The following is a 17,933-nucleotide window of genomic DNA, read 5'->3' as shown; positions in this document are numbered from 1 at the left end:
ATTAATTGTAAACATGCTAAATATATTTAATTGTGTAAATGTTTATTAACAAATGGCTGAAATTAGTGAATCTGAAACATCAGTAGATAAATCAGGCAATGACTTGTTTCTGTTTATAACAGGCCTGAATATTTGTAGTAATACAAGTTTTATAAAATAAGTGGTATTCCAAAAGGTATTGAATTGAAATTAGTTGTATGTTAAATAAAACTTTCTGATCAACAATAAAAAATTCCAGGATGAAGTATTTTGAATACTTCACAACAAAATGAAGATTTCTTGATGTAACCACACACACACACACACACACACACATATATATATATATATAAATATTCAAATAATAAACATTTAATGAACACTGATACTGTTAAGAGTGTTTACCATATGTTTTATGTTTGTTCAAGTCTTATGCAGTTTAGTTAAGTATTTCTTCTATGAAGAGGAGCAAGGGATATGAGTGATATAATTTTCACTCCAGAAAGGATTAAGCTGATTGTAGTAACAACCACATTTGCTTATATCTATTCATGTTGGCATGGCAATGTAATATTATATGCTGAGTTGTTTTTTTTTTTAATAAGTGAATGAAGTTTGCTTTAGTGTAATTTTGAATTCTGAATAATGTCATGTATATATATCATTACAATACTGGTGTGTCTCAGTGGAGTTGTTTGATGCACATTTTACCACTAGTGACATTTTATCTAGCTAAGTAGCTCTTGCTTACCAGAAATGCTATTGTCTATGCATTTCATTAATGAAAAAAATGCATATTATATAAACAAATATTTGCTATTATAATGTAACTAATAAAAAAAAAGTTGAGATTTTTAAATGATTATTGAAACTGTAAAGTAGGACACTAAAGCTGTATTCAGCACAGAGATGGCGCTGATAACACAATTTATTAAAATTGGATTTAAAATCGTACAAAATCAACATTATGTGGATATGTTAAAAGAAATCTCGATTTTTTAATTTGTACAGGAAAATGGATTTTTAAACAAATTCTAGTGTAGTGTTTAAAATGAAGTTCACTTATAAAGCCAAATATTGAACCAAAAAGTATTTCTTTTGCAACACGTTTCAGTGCGTTTTCTGTTCATACATGCACTTTTTACATTTGCAGTAAATATACATACTTGTGGTTTTTACTGCTAGAATATTAATTATTATAGAAGTTCTTGTTGGCACATATATAAGTTATTTTGGTGAAAAGTGTTAGGCTTCATTGGGTCACAAAGAACTGTGCTTATAGAAGGTTGTGGTTGTATTGACAGTGTTTTTCAATGACATATTGTTCAAGAGGTAAAGATGGGATTTATTGTATTTGATCTGAACTTATGTCAAACTTAAACAGTTATCTTTGAGCACGTGTAATGCAACTATGTCTTAGAAGTTGATTTCAAAATTCCTGTGATACTAACATAGTTTCTTATTTGTAGCTCACTGTTATACTAAAATTTATACAACCCATTATTTATATAATAATGGAACTCAGTACCATTTTATTAAAAAGGAAGTGGTATTCCAAAAAGAAACTTGAATTAATGTGAACATTGGAAGATTTTTCACATCTGCATGTTGGACTATAGTTGTTAGCTCAATCATGTGTACTTGTGTTAATGTAAAAGTTTTTATTTTAAATCCCATAATTTATGAATATCTCATTACTTACTAAAGTTATTTTATTGATAAATGTAAATTTAGACCCAGTTTAAGGTGTAGTTCTAAGTTGGTTTTTTTCACTAATCATTTTTGTATTACTTACTAGTTGCTATAGTGAAATATCTCATAGTGTTTGTGTATATTTTGGAAACAGACTTTTATAGAAATTATTTAGTATAAATTTTCACATTAGTGCATCTTAAGCAATGTTTATTACATTTATAGCATGTCTAGATATATAATGTTAGGTTTGGATTCTGGTTGTTGAACTATATTATGTATATAAATAGTTAAGAAAAGCAGAGCTGGAGGAGGAAGCAAAGCTCCGAGCTAAATATCCACAAGCAATGCGGCCAGGTGGTTCAGCATTCTTACAGAAAAGACTACATAAAGGAGTAAGTTTCTTATTTTATTCCCATGTACTTTATTAGGTAAGATTATGGGATAGTAAAATTGTAAAATACAGTTTTCTATTAAGTTTTATAGTTTTACTGATATATTTTAGTGCATATGTTGTTATTATTATGATATTATTATTATCAACAGAATTGTTATTATAATGAAAGGAAGCTGTAATTACAAGAATACCAAAAAAATGTAACTGTACAGTATCAATTTTTTACACTTCAGCAGCAAATGAAAATGTAGTGTCTAATAATTTATTTTCTGAAACTAACTCTGCATCTCCATATCTATTATTGCCATCATTTGCTCTCTAGGCATTGATAAACTTTTTAAAAATGCATTAGTCGTTTATTCCCCTCTATTTTTGAGTCATTGTAGCAACATTTACTTGATCATGTGACCACCTTTCACCAAACCCATTGTACCCTCTGTACTGGTGCAGGTATCTCCCTCTATTCTTTTGGCACAATTGTGATTTTTTTGATTAGCAGTTTTTATCTATAGACATATTTTACATTGCTTATTTGAGTGCACAGTTTTTTATTGTGCTTGATTCCCAGTTAATGTCAGTTACAAGTTAAAATTTCTTATGGAGATTGATAATTTTCCTGACATAAATATCCAACGGTTATAACACTTGGCTTTAGTATCAGGTTTCATGATGTGTGCTGAGGAAGCATAAACTTTTGTTCACAGGGAGTTTATGTCCTTTGTTTGGTCTGCAAATTTTTCCATTTCAAGATAGGTATTATTCTTTTTCACATGTAATCTGTTGTATGTTTCTCAGTGTGTATTTCTCCCTTCTCATAAATATACCCAAGTCCAATGAGCTCAAGTGTATGGATCTAATTTCTGCACATGAAAATGTATGTCATTCACATCTCCTCTGGTCATTGTTGTATAAGTTCATATTTTATATGCTTTACCACCTAGGTTCCTTTAGTTTACATCTTTCATTTAAAGTTTGTTTCTTGCTTTAATTTGTTTAATATTTTACATTTTTTCACTGTTAATGTTATTTAGTTGAGTTTTTTTTTATATCTTTATACTATTAGTCACATCTAATTGGTCTCATGTTTTGTAGGGTAAGTTTACTTTTTGTCTTTTTTTACTTTATTTGAGTTGACTGTTGTGTTTTGTGTTTAAGGGTTGTTTATCTTATCAGCCCCTTTTATGGTTTTGTACTTTAGGTGCTACTTGTTGGTTTATGTTTTAAGCTAATTTTCATAGTTTTGCATTTGCATTACTTTTAATCTCTTCATAGACTACATATTTCTAAGGTTTTGCTAGTTCATTAGTTCTGAATACTTTCTTCAGTTTCTTTAGTTTGTCTTTTTTTGTCTTGGATTCTCTATAAGGGTATCTGATTTCTATTGTGCTCCTTCCCTATTCAGCTTGGGATTATACCTTGTCCAGTAGCCTTATTTAGTTTATGTCCTACTACACAGTGGAGCTATCCAATGTGAGGGGGGATCCTTCCACTGGCTTACTTTCATTCGTTGTCTTCACTATACATGGGAGCTTTAGGCCAATTCATTATCTGTCTTAGCTGTATACATATCTACAGCTGCCTTGCTTCATTTTCGAGTCTTGCCTCTCGCTTGGGTGGGTTTTTATTCTTCACTGTTCATTGAACAGGAGTTTGGTCACATTCTTACTTTGGCTCCAGGATATTGAAGAGACAATCACATTTGTCTTCTCTTCTCTTTATCTCTTCTTGGTGCATTCTGCTTTTTTGTTTTGGGAGCTCACTGACTGTTTTTCTTCAGCTCTGTATATATTTTGTGGAGTGGTATGCTTTTGCACATCATCTTGGCTTATTGGATCTTCAAATTCACATTTCATGGATGACAGGATTTTGCTTGCCTCTTTGTGTTCTTGCTCAGTCACTCAGATTTGATTTCTTCTTTTAAAAGCTTCTCAGATGGGTTTCTTTTATTGTTGGAAAAATTTTTTACTAACCTATCTCAGTATCTTATTCATTTGGGGGTTCTTTTCACTACCATTTTGGTTGAGTCATGCCTTCTTTACTTTGGCTCCAAGATATTGAAGAGACAATCACATTTGTCTTCTCTTTTCTTTATCTCTTAAACCTTTTAGGTTCTCTCTCTTTCGGGATGTGGTCTTCCTAGGAAGTCACTTCAAGGTAAAGGTTTTGTATTTTCAGTTTATGTTTTCTGGGATCTGAAATCAACTCCCTTGTTTGCCATGAAGGGGAGCACAGGATTCTGGTGATGGAATGGTGTCTAGTGCACTACAGTATACCACTCTGGCCTTGAGTTCCTGTAGACTGGTGGCCTTGGGTCAGCTTACAAGTGTCAATAGGCTGGTCCTTTTGGGCTAGGGTGAACTGAGTACCAAGGTTAGGCTTTCTCAGTGGGTGTTGTGAATATTGTATCTGATGCTGGTGTTTGGGTATTGTGTCACAAAGCCCTGTTACTGCTACAGTGTCCTTGTTTGGCATTGTAGTGCATTCCCTGGTAGGACTCCATGGTGGGTGGGGTTAGTGGGCACTAAAACATTCTTTTTTTATTATGGATTCCCCAAATAAAAATTTAAATACAATAGTGAAAAAACAGTCCATAGGTAAATGTCCACAACTAGAAGATTCTCAGCAGCAATTCTCACCATCTGCACTATCTGTTGTACCTCATTTTCTTATATGACAGTCTCTTTCAGACAAACCTTTAGGGTAAATGTCTCCCTTTTTCATTCAGAAGGGACTAGAGGGACTTGCTGGCTCTCCGAAGTCAGTAAAGAAGCTCATATCTGGTGACATATTGGTGGCAACATCCACATCTCAACACAGTGAACTCCTTTTGCATTCAAAGACAATTGGGGATATACCTCTTGAGGCTACACCTCATGCTACTTTGAATTCATCATGAGGAGTTATTGTTGAGAGGGATTTGAAGAACATCCCTGAGTCAGAGATTCTTGCTGGTTTCTCCACCCAAGGAGTTTCTGCAGTGAGGAGTATCTGTACTCACAAAGATGGAATTATGTTGCGAACCAGTGTCTTCATTTTAACATTTACATCACCACGTCCACCTGCCACCATCAAGGCAAGTTATCTTAATTGCAAGGTACAGCCATACATTTCAAACCCTCTCAAATGTTTCCAGTGTCAGTAGTTTGGTCACTCGTAGACATCAGGTTGTAGCTCCTTGACGTGTGCTCATTGCCGTGGCAAGGACCACGATGTCTATGAGTGTGAAACGGACCCTCATTGCATTAATTGCAATGGCTCTCACCCATCCTACTTTCATTCTTGCCCTAAGTGGTTGGCAGAAAACGAAGTGCATTGTTTGAAGACAATTCAAAACGTTACTTACTATGAGGCTCGAAAGTTGCAGTTCCTACTTCATCTCGAATGTATGCTGTTGCACTTCATTCCATTACTACAGTGGGAGTGCAGATGGATCTCTTTGTGCCTTCAAAAGAATCATTCTCAAATCATGTGTAAAAAAGTTGATGAATCAACATCAACACCTATCTCTGTCCCTAACATTCATTCCAGCAAACCTCAAAATCCACTTCCTTTGGTTCTGAGTATGGGCAATTCCTCAAGTAAAACTTCTGCTACAAGATGCAAAATGATTGTTTGTTCATGTCCTCAGTTGCTGGAATCCTCTTCCTATGAGAAAGACTTGCCCAATCAAACATTTCTGAAACCTGCTGATACAGTTACTTTTTGGCAGTTTTCTTTGTACAGAAATGACAGGCTGTGTGATGGAGGGTTGACACTGCTGGTTGGTTAGCACATGCCCACCCTGTCTTTGCTACTCAACACACCCTTGGAGGTCGTAGCCATAGCCATCCGTGTTTCCTATGATCGTACCACCACTGTTTGTTCTCTCCACCTGTCTCTCACAAAACTTGATCCTGTCATTGTTTGTAACCATCAATAGATGACTGTGTGGCAGCAGTGACTGACTGTATTAGTGTATTCATAAAATCTTGACATATTTCCCACGATATCCTTGTCTATTGTGGAATCCTGCCTGCTACATGGCACAGAAGGCTAGAAAATGGGCTTGGGATACTTTTTGTAGGTATCCCACACTCTCGCACCCCATTGCTTTCCAGCAAATCCATACATGTGTTTGGTGGGTAAGACGTCAAAGTCAGAAGAATTCTTGGATTAAGTTCACAACCAGCATATCTTCTACCACCAGTTGCAAAGTTATATGGAACAAGATTGGAAAGATCAGTGGGCAATTTAATTTTGTTTCTTTCTCAATCTTTTACTCTGATGGTCAGGAAGTAGCTGATACCTGGAGCATTGCCAGTATTCTAGGTGAAATCTTTTGCTGGGTATGTAGCACTTGTGTTTCATTTTCCACATTCTTAGCCATCAAGACTCGAGCAGAATGATTACCTCTCTCCTTTCGAGCTGATTGTCTCTATGACTATAATTGCCTCTTTACCATGGTTGAACTCATACTGGCCCTTCATATTAGTCTGGCACTACCTTGGTCTGATCTGATAATGTACACTATGAAATGCTGTGCTATCTATCTCCTGCAGATAGCAGATATTCACAATTGGAAGTATCTGTTATTTGCTGATCATCTTTCAAACCATACTTCTATTCCTATTTATATGAATGGTGACGTTGATCTTTCTGTTGTTCCTGAAGTAGAGTTGTTGGGATTTATCTTTGACTGCAAGCTTACTTTCATTTCTCACATCAGGCAGCTATGAAGTCATTAGATCCAAACTGGACTATGGGTCTCTGGTTTATGGTCTGTCAGGACTCGTTTCACTATCTGGGGTACTTGCAGCACTTCTTCAGTTCAGAGTTTTGTACACTGAGTCTCTTGAACCTCCTGTTCACCTACATCATTTTGCACCTTTCTCTGTAATGTACTAATAAGCTTCAGTCCTTACCAGAGCATCCCATCTGGGTGTATGTCTCTCTTTCTCAGTGTACTTTACTGTTTTAGAATAGACAGTTTATCATTCCTTCCTTTGGTCTTTTTATGCAGGCATGACTGGCTGAATTGGGTTTGGCATTCGATATTGTTGCTGTCCCTAGTGATCAGCTCTTTTCACCACTACTTATTGACATCTCTATATGAGACCTTCCCTTGAGTTATCTTAGAAAGGTTGGTACTCCCTATTGGAAATACTGTATTCTTCTCTGCTGACCATCTTTTGAACCATTTTTCTATTCCTGTTTATATGGGTGGTTTTAAATCAAGTTACTCTGTGGGCTTGGTAGTTGCTAACAGGATCTTCTCTACAGTTTCTGTGTTCACTACCAAGTAGTATGCCACTTCTCTTGCTCTGTGTCATGTAAAAGCTATCCAGTACTCCAGTTGCACTATTTACAATAGTAGCTGTCTTAGATCTCTACTGGCCCTCAAAGTAGTTATTGTTAGTTTTCACCATTTCTTGTTAATATTCAACGAAGACTGGCTCATTTTTTTTCTGTTTTTCACTAATGTCCAGATTCCCTGGATGCCTGGCTATGTCGTTATTAGCCAGGATTAACTCATTGACACTGCAGCTAAGTTTCTCCGCTCTGGTGCTGTCTCAGCTTTGCTTGTTCCATTAATGGATTATGGTCCTGTATCCAAGGCAAAGCTTCATGCCAGTTGGCAGTTGACTTGGGGTGAGTTACACCATAACAAACTTTTCTAGATTAATCCTTCTATTGCTCTTTGGCTGTTTTATTTTCGTAAGGATGGGACGGAGGATATTATCATGGCTAACCTATGCATTGGTCACAGTTTTTTAACTCATCATTTTATCTGGTACTAACTCACCAGTATGTAGTCTTTGTGACACTCAAGTCACGATAGCTCATGTTTTACTGTCATGCAGTTGTTACAAATCTGAGCAAAGGCACCACTTTAGACATGTTATTTTTAAAGTTTTAGCCTTGATATTGGACTGTGTCATGGATGAAAGTGACACTACAACCTGACTGTTTTTATATATTTCAATGAGCCAGTGGTTTTTTAATTATATCTAAGTCTTTAATCAGATATTTTTTGCACATTGTTTAGTTTTAAATAAATTATGTTTACATATTATTAAATTTTACTTTTGAAGATTTTTACTACCATTTTGGAAGTTAATGTTTTCTAACGTTGAAAATGTATTTCTGATGGATACTTAACCTCTTTTCACCCACTCTCAGGTTTGTGTATGTCAATTCTCAAAAGTGAGGATTGTTCTGCAAGGGTAATTGTGCTGCAATAGTACAGTTGTTACAATGGGATTGGTGGAGGGTTGTCACATGATCACATGTTGCTGCAATACTGTAAAAAGACTGGTGTGTTTTTGAGAAGGTTATCAGTGCCTAGAGAGCAAATGAAAATTGAGAGTGTTATGGGTGAATGGAGGTAAGTACCTATTGGAAATAAATTTTCAGTATTAGAAAACATTAACCTTTATTAATAATTAAAGCACTGTACTTTTTGTGTGCTGTGATTAACCCTTTTGGAACATTCTCCTGCACTTTGCAATAACCCGAATGGGAAGTAATAAGTGTGTAAGAGTTTTTAATATATTCTTATAAAAACTGATAAGATTTTGTTTAAGATAATTGTGCATTAAGAACGACATTATTTTAATTAAGTCTTTCTACTAAAATGTGTTATCTATTTATCATTATTTTCACTCAGACTGAATATTTCAAGTGCAGTATGATTTTTACTTTAAGTATAGAAATACTTTTCTTCACATAACAGTTTTCGAGTTCTATATGCACAACCTCTACAGCCTAAATGTATATAAAAAGTTTTTTCAAGGTAATTGCTTATATTTTTTCATTTTCTCTACCACATAACGAATGTCAATTCTCAATTGTACAATACTTCATCAACATAGAGTGCAATGAAATGTTTCACATTGAGAAAGAGAAAAATTTAAATACTTTTTAATTTTTCATAGAATATCTTAAAGGATCTTCATTGAATGATATTTTATACTTTTAGGTTTTTTTCCTTTTCACACGCACTTAATTTTGAATATTTTATTTTCCTTCCCTGTCTTTTACTGTTTCTTATTCATCCCAACACAAGGCAATGATGTTCTCAGGATGTAATATCATATCATCTGGAGAGATAGGCAATCCTGTGGCAAAATTATCTTTCAGTCACAGAAGTTTGTAAGCCTCGAAAACTTGGACCATGTTTGAGATAAATGTAAAGAATGTATAAACCTGTACATTATGTATTTTGAAACATATACACAACCAACTAAGATATAAAAGTAAAACTTAAATGCAATTTAACTGTATTTATGACATATTCAGGTAAGAAACAACAATAAACGCTAATGTAGACAAAGCAGCCAACAATAGTTTTGGCACTTACACCTACCCAATGATGAAAGCTAACACCAATTTTAAAATAACTTATTGAATTGTAGTGTAAAATGAGCTCTTTTTAATAAGTATATACATGTTTGTTAACTAATTATGTGTGAATTGTAAAGCTCAAGGAGTCATAGGGAAACTGGGTACAGCACCTGTCATGGATTGGAAAAAATTATCTCTAGTTTCAAGAGAACTCAGAGAGAAAACTTTGAAACATACATGTCAATGGGGCAAGAAAGTCTACTTTGTCAAAATGTATATCTACCAGACTAGGGTTATTTAATTCAGGATAGTGTGAAAGTTGAGATTTTTCATAGCTCATTTGTCATGTAATAACAAAACTGAAGTTCAGGTATTTTTAAGGCTTTTTTTGAAAAAAAAAAAGGGATTGAAATTTAGATAACATAAAACTTCAAATTAATGAAATTAAGATTATACAAATTTTATAATATACATTGATAGTAAAGTTGTTAATTAAATTTTAAATGTGAATGCATGTTAAATGACTTACGTAAAAAGGGATTCAAAGGGTGTACCCATTGCAAAAAGGTTAATCTATTATAACTTGTTATTCACACAGTACATACCTTGCATCATGATTTTACATCTGTGGGTGTCACTAATTTTTACAGTAGGAGGGGATTGAGAGAAATTAAATTAATGTTCATCTGATTAGTGTTGTATGAATGACAGTTATTTCATTTCCATGAAGATGTTTTGAGGTTATGAATATGTTTAATTCTCTGTGGTGCTGTATTTGTCTTTTGTCAGAGTTGTGCTTATGGCAACAGTGGTCTTGTTGTCTTGTGTATATTAAATGTACCATTTGTTTTATGGATATATGTCATATGTGCTTAGAAGAATAGGGTGATTAAGTAGAAATTAGTATTTCTTTAACTGTTAGTCTTATTAATTGATTACGGTTAGCTATTTGAATATTTTCACAAGACTTGGATTATTGGAATAATTAGAAATACTAAAAACTGGAAACACTAATTTTAATTAGTTGATTATTTTGAACATAGTGACAAAAATCAATTAAACTAAGTAGCATTGAACTAATTATCATCATAATATTTTGACTACCTGGACAATTGGGATCATTGTGAACACTAATTTTGTTTTAGTGATTATTTTACTTGACTCTAAATAACATAAACAGTGATTATAAGTATCAAGTGATAATGGTGAATTGAAAGATGATCTTGGAAAAAATAAGCTTCTTGGAACCATAAAATATTTTCTGATTTAAAGTACCAAAAAAATATTTTGATGTTTGTTTCATTTTTCTAGGATGAAATTCAGATAATTCCACTGAAACATTTTTTGTATTTTCAATATTTCCAGCAATGCTTTATTCTTCTATATGTTTCTTATAAGGTTACTGGGAATGATGAATCAAGATACATCAATTTTGTCACAAGTGTTTAGAGTAGAAAGGGAATAGAAAAGTAGTCACTACTTCAGTGAAAGCCTCTGTTCCAAAAAAGGACTTTTGGAAATTTAAAAAAAACAAAAACAAAAAATGCTTTTTTCTAAGAGCAAATTTTAATACATTTTTCTGTCTTTCATTCCAGGAATGAAGGACACAGTTTATTAGAAAACTGTAGGTTAAATCTAGTTTAGTTTATGAATAAAAGATATTCTTCTTTTCAAAAAAAGCAACAAAAACAAGTTGTTTCATTGTTTTTAATATTTACTACTTAAAGTGTTTGGCTTTTTAAATAGTATGTATTTAAAACCATTTATCCCTAATCTTTGGTGCTAAATAAACACATTCTAGATTTGCATCAACATCAATCGTAGCTAAAAAAAAAAAATTATTTTTTCTTTTCAGAAAATCTTCAATAATTATTAAGCTTAATTATTGTATTCAAAACTTATATAATTATGAATTTTCTTTTTCAAGGGTGTATTTTGTACCTGCCATTTTACTTTCCAAAGGGAATGTAGGTTATAGAACATTTAGAGTCGGTGTGCTTCCTTCAAAAGCATTATCCTTGATGACAAGAAGCCCACTTGAAATAAAAATGTATCTCAGAATGGCTGGTATGGGTGTTAACACTTTTACTAATAAAGGAGAGAACAATGTTTTGACCTTTCTAGGTCATCTTTAGGTTAACAAATAGAGTTTGCAACTGACTGTTGCTGAGTGTGTCTTAGGCACTCTTTGCTTATTAGTGAAAGTGTTAATACCAATACCAGCTGTTTTGAGATAGTGTTATTCATTATACTTTTTTAAAATATTTATAAAACATTCACCTTGTAGTTTTCATATTTCATTTGTATAATCTCTAGAACCCAATAAAAGGATATCAAAAGCTTTTTAAGGTAAATATTTATATTTTCTTTTTCTTTACCATATCATTATCAAGCTATTATCATCACCATACCATGCAACAAAATGATTAAAATTCGGAAATAGAATAAAAACATATCTTTTAACTTTATGTGGAATAACTAAGTATTGTGTCTTGTCTTCTGTTCATTTCTACATACAAGATTTTTTCTACATTACACTTATGTACATTATTTGTTACCAGATTAGTATGTGAACCACAAACAATTCGTGTAAAAGTGATGGTGCAATAAATCTATGAAAAATACACATTTGAAGAGTTTCCTTTTATTTCATCTTTTTTCCTTTTCACATACAGTTAATTTTTGATGTTTAATTTTACTTTTTCATTTTTAACAACTTATTGTTCATTTTGAAACAAGTCAATGGTGCTTTCAAGGCACACTACAGTTTCTTTGAGAAATGTACAATCCTTGGTGAAATTTTCATTCAGAGTATGATATTGTAAGCCTTGGGTGGCACTGCATGGCCAGGTGGGTTAAGGCATTCAACTTGTAACTGCCTTCCTTTTAGTCTTACAATGCTAAATTAGGGGTGGCTAGCACACATACCCCTCGAGTGTCTTTTGTTTTTGAATTTTGCACAAAGCTAATATTGTAAGCCTTGAGAATAGATGTGAAGTATGATGTGTATTTAAAAAAATATTTAAATTTTTTAACTATTCATTTAATTATGTACTAGTTATGTTTTAAAATGCACGAAGACTTGGTGCTAGTTTCAAAATAATCATTGTTAGTTTATACTGTAAAATGAGCTATTTCTAATTATCATATACATGTGTATATAATATGTACATGGAAAAGATAAAGCTGAAAGAATCTTTTGAGGGTTGAAAAAATGTGTTACATGGTTTAACTGTATTCATTTAGAGTACTTTGAAAATAACAAATCAGAAGTTTATGTAAGTATCTTAGTGGCTAGATGTACCACTACTGTATTACCATTATATTATTGAATGTACAGAGCACCAATGTAGAGATTGTTCACAGCTTGTTTGTCATGTGACAATCCATCTGAAATTTTAAATAGATTTTAAAGGTTTACTTTGTAATAAAGGACTTAACTAGGATAAAATAAAACTGAATCGTAACACACTTTATAATATTAAATTCGTTGACATGCATTGATATTAAAGATGTTTAATTAAATTTTTAATGTAATGCAGGGACTTGCAGACTTGCACAGAAAAGCATTTAAAGGGGCTCCCATTGTGAAAGGTTAATAGGTTAAAAAAGGACTTATAATTGAATAAACAAATTCTTGTCACAATTAGGTCTGTATTATTAGTAAAATATGCTAATCAAGTACATTCATATAATCAATTATTGTAATAAAAATAACAATAAACATCAGCTACCCTTACAAAAACCAAACACATATTACAACTCTAAAAACCAAGTGCCCAGATGTCCATGCTATTGTGTATCATTGCACTTAAGAACAAACAGACATAATGAAACTATTTTCTTTAGAGGTGTTATTCTTCACTCCATAGAACTGATAGCTATTACCACTTGCCACTGTTTAAAAATTTTCTGTGCATGCATCAAACCTTTAATAAAATTCCTACCTACACATCTATTTACATATGTGTTTGTGTGTATGGCAGGTTTTCAAAGTGCACATTCATGAAATTTTTATAGAGGTATATTCACCAATTAAGTAATAACTTTGTTACAAATATGTGGCAGTAAATTTAACAACAAATTATAATTTATATAAAAAAATTAACCATTTCACAATGGCTCAGGGTTGAAAGGCTATATCATTACATTTGTTAACTTGCATTTGAAATTTTATTGAACTACTATTTTATGAATTTATGTCAATATGTTTGGAATCAAATTTTATATTACAATTCAAACTTTAATATATATATATGAGTTAATTTCTTAATTTAAAAGAAAACATTTTAATACTGATTATAGTAAGTTGTGATATATTGAATGCAGCACTGTTTAAAATCAGATGTTTCTGACATCAAAATATTAAGTCTATAGCTTCATACAGGTTAGAACCTGAAATTGCTAATATTGATATGCTAGTATATAAAATAATAACCTCATATCTTTATATTTTGCTGAGATATGGCTTACGTACTGAATCAAACACAGTTTTCACTTTTGGAAACAGTCCTTTATATTCACTTACTTCAAAATTTGACTTGTGAATAACCAATCAACAGCTTTCAGAATGTCCCCAGAATAGTTTTCTCTGCCATTGTAACATTTAAAAATGCTACAACATTCTTTCAATTCTAGATTTCGATGAGGTTAGTGTTGTAGACTAAAGACTACTTGAAGTTTCATTTTTTTTAAAATCTATATAAATCATAGTTACTAAGCTTAGTAAATTATAGTGGGATTCTGTGATATCAATGTAGTTATTTATGATCTTTTTGGTTTTTCAATTGTATATATAAGACCTACAAAAACAGTTTTTATTTTCCATGTGCAAAATTTGAAAAGGTGTAGCAACCTATGTCCAGTAGCAAGAGAGTCAAAGATCATAGTGAAAGAGATAATTTTTTGCTTTACTTTTTGACTTATATTTCTATATTCTGAGAAAAATAAATTTATGTATAATAATTGAAATGTGACTGTATATTACAAAGTATTAGTCCACTAAAATACAGCCAAGATACGGAAGACTAAAGATGTTTTTATACTACTGGATATGTGACCTGAGTGCATTTGCACTGCATTAAAGCAAGCTACATATTTCAAGGGATGCCTGTAAGGTCATTATGATAAAAAATAATAAATATGTATAGTTTTATGAAACTTGAGCTACTTGGACTAAACATTTGCATTTTCATGACATTCTAACAAGAAAAAAGCATAATTTGTATTTATTTCCTAATTTTTTTATGATGTATATGAGATTACTTAAGTGACTACTCTATATAGCAGGGGTTCCCAACCTTTTGGCACTCGTGACCCCTTACCTAAAAGTTTGAAACCCATGTGACCCCCTACTTAGGGCTTACTATCAGCAGCTTAATTTTTCTTTTATTTTCTGTGAACGAGAGGGAAAGAAACATCTAAAAAAAAATATTTAAAACTTCTGTAATTATTTATTAGCAAATTAAATCAGGTTGGACCAATGTTGGACATATATTTCTTAAAATAATATTAACATAGGTTTGAACAGCTATCCAACCCAGCTAGTGAGATGCCTGATGTTGCATTTCAGCAGCAAGCTTTGAAATTCGTGGCCGGGCGTTTGTTAAAGCCAGTCTCATGTCATCTCCAACATCCAATCTGTTCCTATTCTTTGTTTTTGTATTGACAAGAGTGGAAAATCCTGCCTCACACAAGTAGGTAGAAGCAAATGGAACAAGGACACGTAAAGCTATCATGCTGACTTTGGAGTATGACTCATACATAGTGCACCAGAACTGAGTCATGGATTTCACCTTGAAGAGATCACGAGCTGAAGAGTCGTTCCTTAGATCCAGAAATTCATCTTGGATATCATCTGGGATGCTGGATACATCAAGTTCAGTACAAAATGGGTTTCTTACCAGGACCTCCTGTTCCTGTGATAGCTCAGGGAAGTAACGCTCAACTTCCTTTTCTAGAGACTGAAGATGTTCGGTAATCTCATCCTTGAGGAACTGATCCAGTTGGATCTGAGACTCATCCGTCACTCCACAAAGTTTTTGAAACATAGCGATGTTTCCAAGATTGGTTTTCCGACGCCAGTTCTGCAGTTTGGAAACAAAGGCCCAAAGACTATCTTGAAAAAGGAGAACGTGTTTCCCTTCCTTGAAGCTTCAAATTGAGCTTGTTCAGCTGGTCAAAAATGTCGGCTAGGTACGGAACCCTTTTATTCCATGCTTCATCTTCGAAGTGAGCTACAAGATCTTTCCTTTCTTGAGTCTCTAGGAATAGCTTTATTTCATCTTTCATTTCAAAGACACGATTAATAACGTTTCCTTTCGACAACCAACGTACTGCTGTGTAGAAGAGAAGGACTTTGTGGTCAGCATTCATGTCTTTGCATAGTTCTTTGAATAGGCGAGTGTTGAGTGCTTGAGTCTTCACATAATTTACAATTTTGATTACAGATTCAAGCACTTCCTACAGAGAGGCAGGGAGAGTCTTACTGGCAAGAGCATATCGGTGAATCATGCAGTGGATGCCCTTTGCTTGAGGTGCTAGCTTCTTCACTCTCGACTGTAATCCTGATTTCGATCCCAGCATAGCCGGTGTCCCATCCGTACAAATCCCACACACGTTTTCCCATTGAAGATCTTCATCTTGAAAAAAAGTTGAAACTTTCCATGACATCATCAGCTTTTGTTGTGGTTTCAAGTGCACTGCAGAATAAGAATTCGTCTTTGATGTCACCTGAATTAATGTATCTCACGAAGACAAACAACTGAGAACATGAACTTATATCTGTTGACTCGTCGAGCTGAAAGGAGAACAAAGGGGAACCCTTGATTTCAGTCAAAACCTGTTCCTTCACATCCATAGACATTTTAAAAATGTGCCTCTGTATAGTATTATTTGACAGGGATACTTGCTGCAGCTTCTTTGCACTGGCTTCTCCAAGAATAAGATTTACTGCTTTCATCATGCAGGGTTTAAGAAGTGTTTCTCCAATCATGTGAGGCTTTTTTTGTTTAGCAATTTCGAATGCAATCTCATATGAAGCTTCCACTACGGCTGCACTCTGCTGCTGAAACGACCCCCTTCTATCGATTCTTTGGCTTTTAAGACACCGTTCATGCCGTTTGAAGAAATCCAAACCCTTCTTTGCGTGTTCTGGATGTTTTGTCTCGAGATGATGCTTGAGTTTTATGGTTTCATTGACTCTGCACTCAGGACAGCATGGCACAAAACACACTGGTTTCTCGATGCCATCGTTGGCAAGCACAGTGGTGAAGCCAATGTTGAGGTAGCATTCTGAGTATCTGCGCCGGTTAGCCATGGACACAACTCACCTCTACTGCTTACTTATCTCCTTGTTAAAATAAAATAAAAATGTTGAATAATAACGCTTTGGCAACTGTAGATCTTACACTGACTACTTGTGGGGGGTGCAGGTAGAATAATGATGGGGTAATTATTGGGAGGGAAGGGAGCGTGACCAGTCGCGCGATTCGTCATCCACCAATCAGCAACGGACATGTGACTCACGTGTCGACAGCGAGCGCACACACACACTTAATCACAGCTAAACAGACACACAAGCATACGTATATACGCGTGCACTCACATACTTGCTACTCACTAGTACATACATACATACAGTTGCAGACACATACACATTCACACAGGCACATTCACTCACAGACACGCATACATACACCCATAATATCACCTAATGACATTGAACTAACGTAGCACATGTTTGGCTTTGCACCGAAACAAAAAAAAATGTAAGAGCATGAAAATGTCATTGATGAAATAAAATTAATGTTATCCCAAGCTACTTCTAACAAGGCTTTGCGACTCCCCTGCCAAGGTTGGGAACCCCTGCTGTATAGAGTATAAAAAATAATGTAAAATATATTTTGCTGAAAACAAGTATTTGAAATGTATTTAAAAGGTTTTAGAGATTATGCCTAACATGAAATCACTTTGCATTCAGACTAGTAACAAAACAGACTCTATTTTCACAAACAAATCTTTAGTAAAAATATTTATTTAAAATATCGGGGTTTCTGTGTACACAATTTTTTTAATCTTTATTAAAAGTCTGCCAGATTTGGTGAAGATAAATATGTTGTGTCAAAAGTTATAGTGCAAATACATAATGTGCAGATGTGTAGACAAAACTGTGTATATTATACTGTGGCTGTTGTGAAATGGTTAGTATAAGTTGTAGTTTATAACTATCAGAAAGAAATATTTAAATTTGTAATGTTTACTTTTGTTTAACATGTCATTTTTTCACTCTGTATTGTCCATTTTAGATTTTCGTTTTATCCTTGTATGATCTTTAGATTTTGTCAGAAATTATGTTATTAATCCATAATGTCAATTTATAGCCACCATAAGGCTTGTTTGTTTTTGAATTTTGCGCACAGCTACTCGAGGGCTATCTGCACTAGCCGTCCCTAATTTAGCAGTGTTAGACTAGAGGGAAGGCAGCTAGTCATCACCATTAACCGCCAACTCTTGGGCTACTCTTTTTACCAACGAATAGTGG

The 17,933-nt window shown here is 33.6% G+C and overlaps 1 protein-coding gene across 2 annotated transcripts in view; it reads left to right on the top strand.

The window, feature by feature from the left end:
• The window catches only part of endos (endosulfine alpha), a 45,838-nt gene that overhangs the window by 5,312 nt on the left and 22,593 nt on the right, over window positions 1-17,933 (top strand). For both annotated transcript variants that reach the window (XM_076498475.1, XM_076498476.1), the window contains exon 2: window positions 1,962-2,066. In XM_076498475.1, coding sequence (XP_076354590.1) covers window positions 1,962-2,066 — 105 coding nt within the window. The remainder of the gene's footprint in view (window positions 1-1,961; window positions 2,067-17,933) is intronic.

Source organism: Tachypleus tridentatus, chromosome 4, assembly GCF_004210375.1.
Source record: "Tachypleus tridentatus isolate NWPU-2018 chromosome 4, ASM421037v1, whole genome shotgun sequence".
NCBI lineage: Eukaryota > Metazoa > Arthropoda > Merostomata > Xiphosura > Limulidae > Tachypleus > Tachypleus tridentatus.
Note: the sequence above shows the minus strand (reverse complement) of the source record. Positions and strands in the feature narration are given on the sequence as shown.